This window comes from Botryllus schlosseri, chromosome 10 (genome assembly GCF_051294905.1).
Source record: "Botryllus schlosseri isolate E-star chromosome 10, Bs_hap1, whole genome shotgun sequence".
NCBI lineage: Eukaryota > Metazoa > Chordata > Ascidiacea > Stolidobranchia > Styelidae > Botryllus > Botryllus schlosseri.
In genome coordinates this window covers 9781877-9796041 of record NC_137245.1, presented here as the reverse complement: position 1 = coordinate 9796041, position 14165 = coordinate 9781877, and the positions used below count along the sequence as shown (strand labels likewise).

The window sequence follows — 14165 nt, the reverse complement described above, 5'->3', positions numbered from 1 at the left end:
ACTTTTAGCAATTACTCGAAGGTGGCTACTTCCAAAATTTTCAATTTGCATTAATGCTGCTGAATATTTGCTGCAATTTTTGAAAATATATTCAGTTATCGGCATCGCGATACAGGGGAGATTTCACCTAGTCACGACAATTTCAGCTACTTTAAACAAAGTAGCCTACGAAACAACCACTTGAGCGAGTAGTGCAAGCAGGTAATCCTACTTGAGTACTGTGAAAATGTAAAAGTAATTTGTTACGGAGCACTATTCAGAAGTTGTCCAGCCAGTTCTTGGTGAAAGCTGTCATTTCTGTTATGACACGGATGATATTTATATTGAAAGCGAGAAATTCGCATGAAAAAGAAATTCGTAAAACTCTTGCAATCACATCTATATATCTATAAAATGATGGCTTGGAGTGACAATGGCCGAAAATAAACAATTACCAGTAATAAATCGATGATCATTTGATTCTGCTAATCGAGTATCATATGATGTGATTATGTGTTTAAGAGAGAAGGCGGTATTTCGGTATCTCCCGATTGTGGGATATCCACGCTGCGATTCCCATCCGCAATTAGGAAGAAATACTCTTTACTCCATCTAGGCGCAACGATTCGAGTCGAGTATCAATCATAATGATTTGAGTCGAGTAGTGGGAGTCAGCATTTCGAGTGATGAATCTGTACGCTCTTAGATCTAAAATGCTGGAACTAAGAGTGGATTGTGAACAAGATACATAGTTTCTGTACTCTTGTCCTTTACTAGCAATGTTCCCTCTAAGCTGTGCAATATTTTGCTTGTGGTCTCTAATTGGTGCGTATTTGAACTTTTCCAAGTCATTCGTACTGTTATGTCGGAGTCGCACCAGCCCTACTCTTCACATAACATGTGTGCCTACCTGCTTGTGGCTTGATGCAATCCATGTGAATATTTCGAAATTTGATTTGAATCGTGTGCGGTTACGCGATTTGAAAGTAGCCTACTCAAGTGAACTACCACAATTTGCAACTTTTTTTAAACGTTACCTTGTCAGTTGTCTTCTCTGACGTGGACGGCAAAGATTCAGGAGGGTCGGGTACGGCCGTACTTGCAACGGAATTGCTTCTGGACTTTTCCGCTTCGGCCAGCTGCAAGAGATGAAAGGTGTGACGTCATGACCCACACTGCTTGGAGGTGCATGCCAATCTTTCAACGAAGATAGGTTGCCAGGCATAGGACGCTTGTAATGGGTACAGGCAGTGGTAGGAGATAGCCGGTTCGCAACGGTTCTATAGCATTACTGGTTGTTGTCAATCACTTTTTGGAACAGAACCGGCTGGAAATGTTGACTTTTGTGATACACCCGGCCGACATATATTTGAATCAGACCACTGGGTACAGGTATAAGGCACTGCTGGTGACTTGACATCAGAGGTGGTCAAATAGTCGGTTTTTGTTAGTAGAAGCAATACCGTAGAAGTAGACATTTCCAAGACATGTCAAAATCAATTCACGTAGAAGTAAAATATCATGATCTGGAAAGTACTCAAGCAATAGGTTTCAAAAAGCAGATTTGGTTGTAAGGTCATAGTTAATCGGAGGAACTCTTTTCAAAATTGCACTAAAATAGGCGCAATTTTCGAAAATATATTCAGTTGGAAAGGAAAGGACGGAATGTATTTTCGTCCTTCATGTTTTTGCGGCAAATACACCGACTCATGATATACACCCACACGATCTGAGCATGTGCATACCATGAGTGCATGATGTACATTAGGGTTGTTCAGATTTGAAAAATTATCAGGGAACTTCGATGCTTGTGACCCTAATGATGGTTTAGTACATAAAAACACTTTTATGAGCAATTTTGGTCATCTTCCTCGTGATCTTCTATCCCCGAAAAGCCCCCAAAGATGCACGGGGCAATTCTCCTTACTGCTTGATCTGTAGTGTTGACCATGTCACCGGTTTATAGCTTTTGTGACGTTATCATTCGAAAACGGCCATGTAGAGACGAGATATTGCGATAAAATAGATATGTTTTCAAAATGTTATTGAAATGCAGTCCTGTAAAGGCCACATGCATCTCCGTTTTGCTCAGCAAAACCTGTCTGTCATGCTCATGGGAATCATGTATTGGTTGCACCATAGACATCGGCTTTGTTTTGGATCGTACATTGAAGAAGTGACGTTGGGTTGCAATTCGTGACCAAATACTGATATTCCCAGCTAGTTTTCAGCCATAAGGTATTATTCAAAGGTATGTGATGTCAGTAATACTTTTCTCAACTTCAAATCATCTGTAAAATACCGAGTTATCTTATTTTATGGTAGACTGCAATTTAGTTGAAGAAGAATGCCTGAAACAATGCATCAACACAATGTTCAGCGCTTTCCTTATTGGTATTCTTGTCATATTCCATACGTTGGCAACCTCTTCAACAGTTAGAAGGACATAGTCCTGCGTTGTGCGGTAGTTTCGGGGCAATTTTGTTTCAGATATGGCGGATGTAGTAGAACCTCACCTAGAGTCGGTAGCTTGGAGTGACTAATACACTCAGATAAATATCCGACCGAATAGTGACCAGAATATCAGACCAAATAGTGGGCAGACCTGAATCTTGTTCATGGTTGGTCCGCAAAACCCATATCCACTTTGTTTCAGACATTCTTCTGCAACTAAATTGCAGTCTACCATAAAATAAGATAACTCGGTATTATGCAGATGATTTGAAGTTGAGAAAAGTATTACTGGCATTGCATACCTTTGAATAATACCTTATGGCTGAAAACTAGCAGGTGATATCAGTATTTGTTCACGAATTGCAACCCAACGGCGTTTCTTCAATGTACGATCCAAATCAAGCAGATGTCAATGGTGCAACCAATACATGATTCCCATGAGCATGATAGACAGGTTGTGCAGAGTGAAATCGATGTGCATGTGGCGTTTATAGGACTGCATTCAAGTACGATTTTGAAAACATGGCTATTTTATTGCAATATATTATCTCTTCACGGCCGTTTTCAACTGATAACGTCACAAAAGCTATATACCGGTGACGTGGTCAACATTACATATCCAGTGGTAAGGATAATTGCCCCGTGGATCTTTGGGGGGTTTTCGGGGATAGAAGATCACGATGAAGATGACCAAAATTGCTCATAAAAGTGTTTTTATGTACTAAACCATCATTTTGGTCACAAGCATCCAAGTTTCCTGACAATTTTTCAAATCTGAACAACCCTAATGTACATATGCCGCTGGACAAGGAAGGTGCAGATATAGCCTTGTACGACTTTCGAAGTCTTGCACCACCACTCCATGTTGTCCCGGTAATGCTGAGCGCCAAGCGGGGAAGTCGTGGATACCATTGTTACTAACCAGGTCCTTGGTCAGACTCGGCCGGAGATCGTACCGACGACTTATCGATCAAGAAGCCGAACACCCCACCATAACGCTATCTTGTCCGTTGTTAACACAATTTCACTCATGAAACTAATGCAAACATGTACGACGTACGTTGTTTTGCCTAAAAAACTGTTACGTAGGTGTGGAAGAAGTCTAAAACACAACCGCTCAAGTATGTAGTGCTGGTAGGTCAAACGTATTCGAATAAGTAGAAGTATTTCGTTACTGACCACCTCTGCGAATAGTCAATATCTCACCAAAAATCAATTTTGGTCACTCCTATCCAACTATAAAGGATCGATTCAACAGTTATCAGAGTTACTATCTTGTCTACCTTTCGTTCAAGGCTACGAATCATTTCAGATGCCGTTTTGAGATTCTCTTCAAGTTCAATCGTTTTCGCCTCCGCTTGCTGAGCCCGTTGTTCCGTGAGTCTGGGAAGAAAAATAGACTTGTAGGTCAGTGTTGAGATGACTTGAGTCAAATTTCAAGACATTAACTAATCGGTGTAGCCATCTTTCATCTACTACCATTTTTCACTTCCAGTTTAAGTAGCCTTGACATGTGTTGGAAATTACTGCTCGTTCTTGTAATTGAGTAGAAATTTATAGCACTTTTCTACCTATACAATATACATAAGTAACAACAATAACAACTCTGCTGATACGTGTGCCATCCACGTCACTCCAGGGTCGAGGTTGAATATTTTATGCATCAAATATATCGGCATGCTTCATAGTTCATGTTTGATGTGTGAAGAACATTAGCGACTTGATAAGGAATAATAAACTTCGGATTAGATCATTCGTGATTTCGTGTCTAAGTCAAAACACAGAATAAATCGCGTATCACATACAAAATTCAAGTCCAAATGTGGTAATGACTAAAATCTGGTGAAAATTCACATGAAAATTGGTAGAAATCTCATCTCCTAGTCCATATCAAACCCAAAGTTGACTAAGACCATGAAATCCTATTTTCCAATACAAATTATGCTCATTGCTTGTCTCTACTATGGAGTTGGTGAAGTTTTCAAGTAGTTATTGATAATGCAACACTACTCACAAGAGCTGCTCTTGGAATAAGTCCATTTTAGCGATAGTATCGTACGCTTGCTGTGTGAGGTCAGACGAGGGCGGCGTGAGTGACCCCGATGACCCGTCCGTTCTAGCCCATTCGCCGTCGTCGAGCGAGGCGGCTTCCACATTTTCATCCATGCCGATGATCTGCGAGCATCAGAAAATACGTTTGGTCATTCTTCACATTAATAGGGATAACTGCTGGTAAATCTGGGTGTCGCGACTCGGGCTGTGGAGTCGGTTCACTTTACCACAGACTCCAACTCCGACTTTGGACATTTTCATAATACCCGGTCTGACTCGTGGAACTTTATACACTGCGACTTCAACTTTCCAGTAACTCCTCTCTAGAAATTATACGTTTATTGCATTTTTAGTTATTATTCTATTCTTTATTCACAGTAAAACTGGTAAATACACACATCATCCGGGGTGAGGGGGGGGGGGGGGGGCAGAGCAGTAGATGAAGAATTGGCAAGGGTTGCAGAGCAGAGGTAGAGATGATTGAAAATGAAGAATCGAAATTACAGAAATGATGCTGTGATTCATAATTGTAATTTTAGTCCAGTGGTGCATTCAAGGCCTTCCGAAGAGTATGCACAGTGCCCAATAACGTGATCATTTGGATCATGTCGAATCGATCGTTACCCGGAATCTGTTGGATATGTCTCAGTTTCGTTTTGGTTGTGGCACATTCTGCATTTGCCGTAGTCATTATTATTATTATTACCCAGCGAATCAACCTTTTGAATTAATGATACTTAAGTAAAATTCTTGCACAAAGAAATTAAGTTTGTATAGTTCTGCCAACGTGGAAAACTTGATACCTTCCGTAGCATCAATTTTAGTAACATTTAGTTTGAAAGAGTTGAAATTTTAAAAGTAGTTGGAGTAGTTGGGTTTTCAAACTTCGAAACTAAAACTAGAACTAGAACTGCTCGCTGGAACTACTAAAACCAGTAGTTAGTTGACTGTCAATCAACTAGATTGGCAGTTTGTACAAGTCTGGAGTCGCAGCATTTTAACAAACTCAGACTCGAGCCGGTATGTGGCTGCAAAAAGTGTTACAAAATTTTACGCGACTCAAACTCCATCAGGAGAAAATGTAACGAAACTTCGACTATGAACATGACGTCAGGCTGGATATGTCACTGCAATCATACCATAAAAGCATGCAGCAAGCGTTGAGCGATCTCAAGTTCATGCTAAGAAGTAAAGAATCACCTCGTACTGAGTCAACCTCCTTTGTGTCAAACCTTCATCCGGCAGCGCCTCGTCATCTCCCAACTCGGTCTCATCTTTTCCTTCTTCTGTAACCTGCTGGCGTGATATCACAAATTTGATTCTGTTTCAATTTCATAGTGGCCACCGTACGTCGATGAAAATGTGGGCACTTCCTTGACACACAAACCGCACCAAGAACTGTGCATCGATCACACTATTAACTGCGCTTCCAATTATACTCGGTTGATGCGTATCTCTGGCCTCATGGCAGGGGTTCTTAAACTAGGGTTCATGGACCTCCTACGGGTCCGTGAACTAGTTTTAGGGCGTCCGTGAAGGGAAATGAGTAATCAAAAAACCACAAAAACAGATTATCCACCAACAATGACGTGGCGAGTTGGGCTGTGACTACCTTTGTGTAGTCATTAGTTATCTCATTTTAGTCACGGAATAGCCTTAATAGGAGTTGAGCGTGATGTGATGACATTACTTACAGTCATTGGCTTATGAAATTTCGGTGGTACGCACAACCGCCCATAAAACTTGAAGGGGTCCGTGATCAAAAAAGATCAAGAACCTGTGTCCTAGGGGGTACCTGTGGATGCGCATACCGTTACAGACCGGGGTCCCATTTCGTTACTCCTAACCGCACACTTTGATATTACAATCTTGAATGTGACACACACTGTTTGACAGTAGGCCTGGACACAATCATACAAATATTCGCATCCAATTGCAACGATCCAAGTAGTTAGAGGCAATATTTTCTAGTACTAAAATGATACGCCCTACCACTAAGAGTTACATATTCAACGAGAATTATAGTTTTGCTATTTCTCCAACCAATGAAGCCTGAAACCTCGATAAGTCGTATCCCAGCATCAAAAACACGTGACACAAAGCTACACAATTATCCATATTAGTGGAAATGATATTTCCGTGAACTTGTCAGATTTGTCACTACATGCAATCAAACGAGCATGGTCGAAAAACTACCAAATTATCTTTTTGAAGAGCTTCATGGAGGTACAGAACTTCAATATAAAATTGAGTAGTATATTCATATTGAAATGAACCCAAATATTTTCGGCTGACACTCATCAGGGGTAATCGTCAGCAACTCGTAGAAAATGCGAAAAAACATTGTATATCAACAATCGTATCATGAAATATGACGTCACCAGCATGAAATTTCGAATGAGAGAGCGTTCAATGTACTATTTTTAGATGGTGTACAAACAACTTTTCATGACACAGCCATTTTGTGATTACGATTGCTGATATACAATGTTCTTTCCAATTCTCTACTAGCTGCTGACGATTACCTCTGACGGGTGTCAGCTAAAAGTATCCGGGTTCATTTCAATATGAATATACTAGTAAATTATCTTTTTGCAGTTCAGAAATTCCATTATTTTTGCGGTCACATAAAAGGTACATATTTGAACTTCCCACTTCATCCATACCATTATGACGACGTAATGAGTGATGTCAGCAATACGTATCAACCTAGCATCATCAGAAGCACTGTCATATGGTGTAATCGATGGCCATGGAAAACGCTTTTCGATGCGCTGTGTGTATTGAAGTTGTGGCATAATTTACAAACCAACCTTAGTTTTGTGTTCACCATCAGGTTTTTGCTCTTGCTGTACTGGAGAAGACGGTATAGTACCGGCAGCTTCAGTCACCTTTGTAGACGGTACACTGCCACCTGCTTGTGTAGATGGTGCAGCTCCCGTCGCCTGTGTAGATGGTGCTGCACCAGGTGTCTGCGCTGTTGGTGCAGCGCTAGTTTTCTGTGTAGACAGCGGTGTGCCAGGTGCTGCTGTAGACGCAACGTCTCTCGGTGTCTGCGTAGACGGTGCTGTTTTCTTATCGGTACTGGCTGCTGATTTCTTTGCCTTGTCCTGCAATTAGACTCGGTATATCATTCCATACCCTACGGCGCTGTACACAAGGGCAATAAGATAGAAAAAGTATAAAGATACATATATAAGACGGAGTGAAGAAGAAGTATGTAGATACTAGTGTAACGACCAACCTTCGATTTCTTCTTTTCCTTTTTGGGTCGTTCCGACAATTCCTGTTCCTTCTTCGCCATGAACTTGCCCACGCCAAGTCTTGCCTGCATTTCATCGTCCAGCAACATTATCGGCTTTTCCAGCTTGGTGTTGAGTAGCAGCTGGCAAGTTCGTATCCATTCTTTGCATTCCGTCTAAAAAAGTGATATTCCACTCAAAATTTTCATATAAGAAATTTGCCATGCCTCGCACACAACGATCAAAAACATAGTAGGTTTGCTCCAAATGTAGTACGTAAAGCACAGTGTGGCAGTATGAAACTAGATATCAATTGAAAATCTGAGTGGTCCCAGTTGATATACAAAATCAGCCAATGTCATGCACTGACTATTGCATTGTGGTAACTGACTATCGCTTTATTATAGCAAAGGTGAGGCTTTAAGAAACATAGAACACAACTGACGGCAGAACAGAAAAGAACATAGCGGCACTGTCGCAATAAGGCAACACTGTACTGTGCAAAGGCATACTAACCAGATGAAAGTAATAATTGCTGCATTACGCATCACCACAGCTGTAAATATTCGGGTTGATTTCAATATGAATATATTACTCACTCCCGGGTTTATACTCGATTACCAAGCAATTCTAAGTAGACATGGTTACTTAGGTCAAGGGATTGGTAATAGCGTGTCGAATATCCGATTACCACGTATTAGGATGTGGTGTTATAACAGTAATAATGACTTTAAAAGTTCTATTGTGGATATTTTTTTGCGGCTGAAAGGAAATTATACTGGTTACAAGTCATCCAAAATTAATATGTATTTCTGTCTGGTCTATTACTAGATTATGAATGCGAGCCATTCTATATCATAGAGTTAGTGAGATTGACTTGTGACTCAGGACCTTGTGACTCGGTTACAACCCTGGATACAGAGGCTATTTCACGGACACACTACGAATATTTGACTCGCAAAGTCATGCGAACTTATCTTAAAACTACTTTCTACAACCAAATAATAAGGAAAGTCGTATTTCCTGAAAGAGCAGTAGTCCAAAAACATAGTAACCTGGGTAAGCAGCGCAAGTAGGCAAAGTCTGCCTGAGTTGAAAACTTCAAAGTAGCTTATTACTGACCACTGGTGGCTGTCGTTGTTACATTACAACACATACTGTAGCAAAAAAACAATACAAGTGACGGTACCTTGACTCTCAAGAAATCTCTCATTTCGTGATCAGCGTCATCTTCTCCCGCGTCCTTCTTTTTCTGCGTGATCATCTGCACGATAGCACCGGAGCACCTGAAACGATGTTAGAGTGATAGTGACCATTTCACTGGCCGGTGTCGACAAGATAAGGCATGTGCGGATGTGTTCAAAGCTAGACCAGCCTAAGACCTCAGTTGCAGTAATAACTAGGGATAGTCAAAATCGAAGCACAGCTGATAAGACTAGTTATAGTAGGCATTATGTCTTGTGTGTCTTGATAGGTTGAAAATAATAGAGCTTCAGATTATTATGATTATGAAGGCTTCTCACAACACCTCGTGTTTGTCGTGAGAGATATAAATCGGAAATATTGCAAGTTAAACTTACGTTATCGTGGTTGTTTTCAATATGTACTGTACATTATACATGCATTGTTGCAAAATATAGTAGCGTGCAGTTCGATTGTTCAATTCAAATATTGAAATAAGGTTGTCAGTAACACAAAATGCAGTGGGTAACCAGCAGTTTGTGGAGTTGGTGCAACAAGCTGTCGCAATGTGTCGAAACTGACCATGTGCTTCACATAGACTTGAAGCTTGGGAGAGATACACAGCATATCTACCAACACCTAACTGGAGTCAGATACAGAACACATCATTTTACAGTGGGATCATAAGATGATAATACAAGGCACATTGCCCTGCGTTATATACATATCTTCATGTTTCATTCATAGTGATTTTATGAGTAAAAATCATTTTCAGGTAGAAATATATTCATAAAATGAAGAAAACCGCTTCAGTCAGGGTTCAAAATCTACTAGAGTAGGCCTACTCTAAAAAAGTGCAAGTTCATCGTCACGGACCAGTCTTCATTCAATAAAGACACGAGAAAACTTGACACTCCAGTGTCGGTAATAAATCACAAACTCACTGGCAAAGGTACGAAGTGACACGGCTCAGATGGTCGGTAAGACCGATGCATTTTTTCGTTAACTCTTCGAGAGTACACCCTGCCGCCAAGCTTCTTTCTGAAGGTATCAAGTTGTTTCTATCGGGAGCTAGTAGCAGCAGCATCTGCACCATCCAGTGCACCATTTGCGTGTGTATCGTGGAAATCTGGAATCGATATAACAATATTTTTATGACCATTTTGCAATAGAAATTTACAAGTATCACTGGATTCCGAATATCTGAATTCGTAAAAGTGACTGTCTGTTTGTTGACTTCTCTGTTTCGTATGAGCTTGGACAAAGTAGCAACCTTACAGAAAACTTCAATGCATTGTCGTGATACAAGCAACTTTGATAGTGAAAAAACAGTGAAAAAAGAGTTGGGATGCCTGGGAAAATCTGCACATCAAATATAACTCACTTCCAACCAGTCGCATTGAACCAATTCCGGTTTTTGATTTTGACTATTTCATAAAATAATGGTATTCACAGTGGCCAATTTTGTTACTCCAGCATGACCAAACATCTGTTCCAGGCATACCCAAAGGGAGAAGCTTTTTTCATGTGTTTTCATCTTGAGAAGAGCAAGAGACGGAGTTTGGATTGCGATACTGCTGATTTATGAAAGAATTTAGGACACAGATTTGCTGGAAATCGATCAACTACATGGCTACGTTGAAACGATGGTGATAAAATTCCCAAATATAATACTTACTACATTGAAATCGACAAACATGAAGAACCAATAAAGTGACAAGCAAGTAAAATAAAGGAATACATATTTTCCAAGTGATAGTCCCAATACCTGGAAGTATCTTTTACCACCATAATGTCGATTTCACGAAATCATGGCGAAGCTTGTGGATGTTTTCCAGTGAATGCATTATGATATTTCCTTTTCAAGGCTCATAGAACAAACACAAATGTTGAACTTTGAAAATTGATTGCACCTCATACAGTATAAGGTCAGAATGGAACACAGTAAGGCAGTAACACATATGTTTTGATTAAAAATATTATCTTGATATTCTTTCAATTTTTTATCAATGATCAACTACGCAAAAGTATATAAACTTGTCAAAGACCACTGATTGCCGACCACTGCTCTGCATCTTCGAACAGCCATATTGTCAGCCTTAAGCAGGATTTTTTCAGATCGGGAGTTTGACAATAGACACGAAAACAGGATCCAGATTGAATTAGGATTATCTTTTATCGAATAGGATTGGATGCCGATCCCGAAAATCCATGCTCGTATCTGATTTGCAATGGTTCATCAGATTGTATACCTGTGCCGCCATTTTGCCATTCTCTCCTTCGATACCGTTCAGAGTATCTTTGAGCCATTTTTGGACATCTTCGATCATTTCGTCTACCGTGACTCTGAAAATAGAATTGACTTTAATCATCCGTAATTCTTTTACAATTAGGAATTCGTTTGGTATATTGGTACCGGTAATGGAGTGCTGGCTACGACAGCGTAGCCTAAATGTAAATCTCATTGATTCTTGTACTGCATCACTGCCAGCTTTGTCTCTTGGGTTCTTATATGTAAGAGAATGATGCCGTAGTTTAGGTGGCGATAAGGAGCCCAGATAAACCTACATCACACAAGCAAGCATTGTAGATGGGACAGGAAACGCCACCTATGAGTGTACAACAAGCGAACCTAACCAATGTATTACATCTGCAATTGATTTCTTTGGAAAAATTTTAATTGGTTTTGTTATAAACATAACCAATGGATTATCCAGTTGAATTTATATAATGTTTTGCCATTGATATGTAGGCTAAACCCAAAATCTTGGTATGTGCTTGATTGCAATTAAAAAAGTAGAAATGTACTTCATATTTGGGGGAATCTTTTGAGAGGTCATTTCAGTTATCATATAATGTGGACTTGGACATGAGATCCGCAGAATTCTAGATATGGACTTCGATTTGGACATGACATAAACTGAATTCAATATGTGGATCTTCATTGGACAGTAGAAGGTCCAAGAGTATGTGGTCTGTACTTTGAAGCAACAGCTTCATAAGCTTCACGAAAGCTGTCATTTCATTGACATTCAGAAAAATTCATTGAAAATACAAAAATACAATGATATTACTACTACTCACCAGCAGATATGCACCGTAACAAAAATAACATCTACAAGGCATTCAAATAATGATATCCCACCTGGTGTCATTGACATTATCTTGACCCTCCTTCGAAATCGAATCGACTGATTTCATAATCGCTTCCAGTAACGAATCGTATTCGTTGATCATATCGTAAAATTTGAGCCATTCGACGTCGGATATCACTGAGAAGGTCAAGATTGAAAAACTAAATTCCAGGGTAGATAATTGTGTAAAAGCTTCATACCGTCCGAGCCTCTCATCGACACGACAAATTTTGTGTTCCATACGTCGAAGCTGTTTTGTAGGGATATCATTCCCTTGGCAGTTCCTGAAGTATAGCAATGAATCATGCTGCGCAATACCAGAGGTGGTCAGTAAAGGAGTGCATCTACTATTTCGCAGTACTCAAGAAACTTTTTCGTACTTGTACATGCACTCACTCAAGTGATAATGTTTTAGAATACTTCCACTTCTACTTGAACAGTTTTAGGCAGAAATATTCGGAATATGAAAAGTAGAAAGTGTTTTAAAGATCAGTTTGTATCGTATTTTTAAGTGAAATTGTATGTATCATAGAAACTGAATATACGGTTGAAGATGCAATTTCGCCTATTTGTAGAATCATTAGACATTTCGAGTCAATCGTGAAGGTACATCTGCAAAATTTAAACTTAGCCACCTCTGATCAACTGATAAAACTAAATCGACTAAATCTACTTACTTAATTGTGTAGACCTTTAATTTTCTACTTCCATTTGAAGTAGTTTTGACATGTCTTGGAAATTGCTACTTCTACTTGTAATTGAGTGGAAATTTACGGCATTACTTCTACTTCTACTTGAGAATCAACGGTAACTACGTTGACTACGTCTGTGCAATGCTACGCAAGCGAACGAATCAGAAGGTACTCGTATGAAAACTTTTCAGTGAGAAAACGCAGCAGACTTTTCAGTTAATACTTTGAATTGACTGTCATGATGTTGATACCTGAAGTGTACGGACCGATACATTCTTTTTTGTCGTGAAGCTTACGAATAACAAAACGAAAACAAAAAATTGAAGCAAATCATCCCAATGTTGCCGCATTATAGCCTATTAATAAACAGCAGCAACTGACCTTATAATATACCAATATTACTAAGAAAACTTCATGTTGAGAAGTACCGAGTGTTGAATGGACTACCCGTATTCCAAATGTTTGCCAAATATAATCTGCGAAAATTGGCTCAGTCCAGTGTGAATGTAATTTAATTATCCATTATAAAACTTTCAGCACAACATCGATGAACCCAAAGTCACCTCAACCTGTTTTGAATAAGATTATGTTGACCTTTTTCGGAGAAGCAGACATCATTTTGATGCGGTGATGTGAAATGAATTTTCAAGACAAGAGTATCTCTAACCGGTATAAAACCGGGTAATAAACCTAATGCGGCACGATTTGCGAGATAAAAAAGTTAAAAAAAGGTGCAGCTCACCATTTTCTCCGGTGATTCTGATGTCCATTTGCTTTCGCATGAGATGAAATCGGTCGCTGTTATTGTTCATGACTCCATATTGTTGGTAGGATTCACCTGAGTCCGACCTGAGGTTGAATGGTCAGTTTCAGCAAGAAGGTATTAAATACTTGTGGGTGCTGATTAACATAAAATAACATAACATGGTTGGGTTATATTTTTGATCTGAACAAGTCACACACAATGTACAACGCGATAAGACACAATGCGATGTCATGAACAGATAGGAGGATGTAGAACGACACGCATCAGTAGCGATCCTTTACTTTAACATCCACCTCGGCCTAGAGTGCCCGATGTCACAGTTCTTTTTTGATGTTGATCTCTTTGAAGCCGCGGCCCTTCCAACTAGTTCTTTTCCATTCATTGTGAGTGCTTTCTTTCGTCGGGTCTTATTCTGAGCTTTTTTGTCGCCGTAAGAACGGCAACGGCAGGGGAAGAGGAGCCCAGATAAACCTCCGACGGGAATCGAACGCGGTTCGTCTGCGTGCTGGGCGCTTATCGTAACCACTACACTATCTCCCCCTCGTACAGCCAGACAACTACATCGTACGCTAAATAATTCACAGTCCAAGACTTGTTAACGCCTATTAGTCTTTTTGATCAACTTCATCATGCTCGGATGCTACTTTGTTTGGTGTAGTCTATA

General features: G+C 39.8%; 1 protein-coding gene across 2 annotated transcripts in view; it reads right to left on the bottom strand.

The window, feature by feature from the left end:
* The window catches only part of LOC145448128 (axonemal dynein light chain domain-containing protein 1-like), a 37210-nt gene that overhangs the window by 649 nt on the left and 22396 nt on the right, over nucleotides 1-14165 (bottom strand). Inside the window, exons 14-25 of one of the 2 annotated variants that reach the window (XM_080326452.1) lie at nucleotides 13478-13584; nucleotides 12244-12327; nucleotides 12055-12181; nucleotides 11162-11255; nucleotides 9854-10038; nucleotides 8917-9013; nucleotides 7730-7903; nucleotides 7299-7595; nucleotides 5686-5781; nucleotides 4448-4608; nucleotides 3717-3816; nucleotides 1017-1118 (exon numbers count right to left, since the gene is read on the bottom strand). In XM_080326452.1, coding sequence (XP_080182578.1) covers nucleotides 1017-1118; nucleotides 3717-3816; nucleotides 4448-4608; nucleotides 5686-5781; nucleotides 7299-7595; nucleotides 7730-7903; nucleotides 8917-9013; nucleotides 9854-10038; nucleotides 11162-11255; nucleotides 12055-12181; nucleotides 12244-12327; nucleotides 13478-13584 — 1624 coding nt within the window. The remainder of the gene's footprint in view (nucleotides 1-1016; nucleotides 1119-3716; nucleotides 3817-4447; nucleotides 4609-5685; nucleotides 5782-7298; nucleotides 7596-7729; nucleotides 7904-8916; nucleotides 9014-9853; nucleotides 10039-11161; nucleotides 11256-12054; nucleotides 12182-12243; nucleotides 12328-13477; nucleotides 13585-14165) is intronic. The other variant, XM_080326453.1, reaches the window with a different exon arrangement.